General features: G+C 38.0%; 1 protein-coding gene across 1 annotated transcript; it reads right to left on the bottom strand.

Moving 5' to 3' along the window:
• Positions 1-981: 981 nt before the first annotated feature.
• Positions 982-3230, bottom strand: LOC142531644 (putative pectate lyase 4). Its single transcript, XM_075637856.1, has 5 exons — positions 3150-3230; positions 2252-2730; positions 1807-2162; positions 1549-1684; positions 982-1356 (listed from the first exon to the last, which is right to left on the bottom strand). The coding sequence occupies exons 2-5, from the start codon at positions 2690-2692 to the stop codon at positions 1144-1146; spliced, it is 1146 nt and encodes a 381-aa protein (XP_075493971.1). The 5' UTR covers positions 2693-2730; positions 3150-3230; the 3' UTR covers positions 982-1143.
• Positions 3231-3554: the final 324 nt, after the last annotated feature.

Genomic DNA, 3554 nt, shown 5'->3' with positions numbered 1-3554 from the left:
AAAGAACACTCGAATCCAAATATGCGACCCCGTCCCCAGATGATGCGGTCTTCATCTTCGAGTTTCTTCTCCTTACTTTTACTTCACGCCTTCTCTCTCGGCCTTTTTTGTGTGTCCTTTTCTTTTTCTTCTCGCGCATGCTTCTGGAATTGTGGTGCACTCTTGCGCACGCGGCTGCACGAGATGTGGTGCTGGAGCGCGTATGCTTCTGTCTCCCTTGGCACGCGGCTGCTCGAGCTTCCTGAGCTGGGGCGCTGTTGTTACTCATATGCTATACACTATTTGGTCCTGATATATGTATATTACCTAGGTTCATGTGTTGACATTCAAAACAACCGAAAAATGCATAATTCAATTCGACACTAGCATAATTCATGCCTATTAGTTGGGTAATTTAAGTACAAAACTTTGTTCTTATCAATTGAGTAGTTTGGCGGAAGTCTTTAATGATCCTTAATTATATGATAGATGATATCTGAAGCAAGGGTGGTTGAGCAGTAATGAGTATCACAATGAAGTATGCTCAAAAATCTTTTGGATAATGCAAGTTTAAAAAATTGTTTCGAATGCGTGCTCTTGTAATTTTTATAACTTCAACTCTTCTTGACATTCTCTTAAATAACGCTCTTTAATTTGAATTTATCCATTCAAAGTTGACTGTAACTCAATAAATGAGCATTAATGCAAAAGTAACGTTGTTGTCTTCCTTTCACAACAGCATATTCTTCGTCTCCTGTACGTGATTCTTAGACCTATCCTTTATATGCAAGCTTATCTGATTACTTGTCATAGTATCTGTAATTGTCTGAAGATACATTTGAATTCGAGCTAGTTACAAATTTACCTTCAACTTCTTTCATCTTTCAGTTTAGTTTGTTCATGAGCAAGCTGAATGTTGAATGATATCAGGAAAAGTTTCACAAAATGTCCATTTGTCAATGTAAATAATTTCTACGTTAAATATTAAATGATTTATTTATTATAAGTCACATTTGATTATCAACTCATCATGTATCATACGTTTTATGATGTACATACAAGTCCCACGAATTTGTGTATGAGACGCATATATTTTAGTACATCCATAATATAGATAGACGAGGAGTAGATATCTCAATGTAACATAGAACGAACTTTGATGAATTAGCATCTGGATGCTGGTGGGCATCTTAAAGCACCGGCAGATCTGGTTAATAACCTAACTGCCCTTCCCTCAGCCACTTCAAAGCTTTGATCAGGCCTATAGTTCGGCCTCAATGCAACATCTCTAGCCACTGAATTACTGAAAGAGGCTCCATTCTCAAACACGTCCTCCACCGATTTGAAGCTGCCAATCGCACTGTGCCCCCATATAATCTACACATGAGATTACGGGTTTCAAAATTTAGTCGAGTGATCGATATGAATTCTATTTTTATATTTTTGAAATATTTGAAAATAAATTTGGAAGCCTCTTTTTGTCGAAAGGATATATTGCAAATCTTGATCACATGGTCACTTGTTGAGTCATCCATGTAGAAATTAGAAATACTGAATTGGTATGTGTACCTCTTTGTTTCCTCCTTGAGGTGCAATGAAGAGGTTTGCTTGACTTTTGATGCTTGGCTCCATGCTTCCTCCGATGGCGTATATCCCCCATCCCAAGTAAAGATTGTTCACAACATGTGCATATCCGAATCGAATTCTGCGAAAATAAATATATAATGTCTCACACTGACACGTGATTGAATAATTTGTGGATGAATGATATATATTTATGACAACTTGAGTTAATTATTTTTCGTTCACATGAGAACGTATACGTGCCTTGGCATTCTCTGGTGGCAACGAGGGCCAAAACTGTTGAATGCAACTGTCACCTTCATGTTCTTGTCCAGGAAGAATCCATCGTCGTGGCCTAAAAGCATGACCTTGTCTTGGAACTTAAACCAGTTATTCGATATAGTGATGTCCGTTGAACCTCTGGTAACATCTATCAAACCGTCATGACAATCCTGTAGAGTGTTGTGATCGATCCAAATCTTGGATGAGCCTACCATCCGGATCGCGTCCCCGTCTACGGGACCAAGCTGCACTAACTTCCTGTCTGGGCTCATCACCGGGCCAGGCCCCTGAGCAAGGCAGTCGTGGATGTGAATCCCATGGATAATCACATTGGTCACCTGTGATGTCACATTTCCATCAGATTCGGACAGAAAACAATTTAAAATTTAAATAAAAACACAAACAAATTTATGGATTAAGTAAATACCTCTTGAAGCAATAAACAAGCACCACTTGCGATGTGAACATTAGCACCTCGTCCATCTAATGCAGTGAAACTTCCAACGAGGAGGGGTTTTGCAAGTTTAATGTTCATGTCCCTTTGGAATGTGATCCAAACCTTTCCCTTAATGCTGGTCATACCAAATCTCAAGGTTCCGGCCTTTGGGTTCAATGGGTCATCACTAGGATCAGTAACAACGTAATTTACCATGCCACGTCCCACGTTGTTGGTCATCTTTCCGGCATAGCCAACCGAGCATGTGGCCAGCTGATGGCGGTTTCTCCTCCAATTGGGATCCGTCCTCCAGCAACTGTCGATCACATTCATGCTTCCGACCGGTCTATGGGCTTGAACGTGACCCGATGTGAATAGAATGGCCACTGAGATAGCCCAAACAAGGCACCACGTCCGGCCTTGTATGCCCATTGGAGCCACGGTTTCAAGATAATTTGGTAGGATGAATCCTATATTTATAGGGAATTAAAGGAAAAGGTGTGGGAGATGCGTTGCATGGGAATTAGGGTTGGTGTCCAGGGGTTTTATACATGCAAAAATTAGCTAATAGAACAGTCGGTATACGTATTCCATACCATTTAGTTCATGATTTTTCAGTGCCAAAAACCATAAATCATGATTCGTGTAAGCAAGGTGTTCCTCGTTGCTAAACTGATATCAGTCCAATTAACATTACTCGTCTAAAGTCGAGGTCAGAAATAAAAAAAAATCCACTAGTTAGAATATATATCCCTATCATTTAGTATATAATTTCGTTTAGTTTCGAATTCAGGAATCAAAACTCATATTTATATCACAAAATTTTAAAATTTCAGAAACAAAAATCAATATAGACAATACACGAAAATATAAGTAAAAGCTCACTTACAGAATTTGAGTACGAATCTGCTCCACCTAAGTGTGACTATCTCGACAACCAAGTTTGGAAAATCGAAAACTTCTTCTTGTAATTTTTATTTTATTATTATTTGATTGGTGTGTTCTTCTCTCGGCAGCCTGTGGTATGTAAATATAGGCAAAACTGTAACTCCTTAAAATAATGGCTATTAATTTGCAAACATTATGGCTAATAATGTCAGCCATTTTTATTTTTATTTTTATTTTTTGACATTAACCATAAAATAAAATGTTGAAACTGTTGAGGGGTTTTCGCAAAAATTTGGTCTTCACGGGAAATCTTTTTTTTTTTTTTTTTAAATTTTGGAGATTTCTTTAAAAGCATATTTATATATGAAGATAGTGTTGCCTAAGTTAATGTTTAAGTAAAAAACTT

This window comes from Primulina tabacum, chromosome 17, assembly GCF_025594145.1.
Source record: "Primulina tabacum isolate GXHZ01 chromosome 17, ASM2559414v2, whole genome shotgun sequence".
Classification (NCBI taxonomy): Eukaryota; Viridiplantae; Streptophyta; class Magnoliopsida; order Lamiales; family Gesneriaceae; genus Primulina; species Primulina tabacum.
The sequence above is the reverse complement of the archived record's forward strand: the minus strand, read 5'-3'. Positions and strand labels throughout refer to the sequence as shown.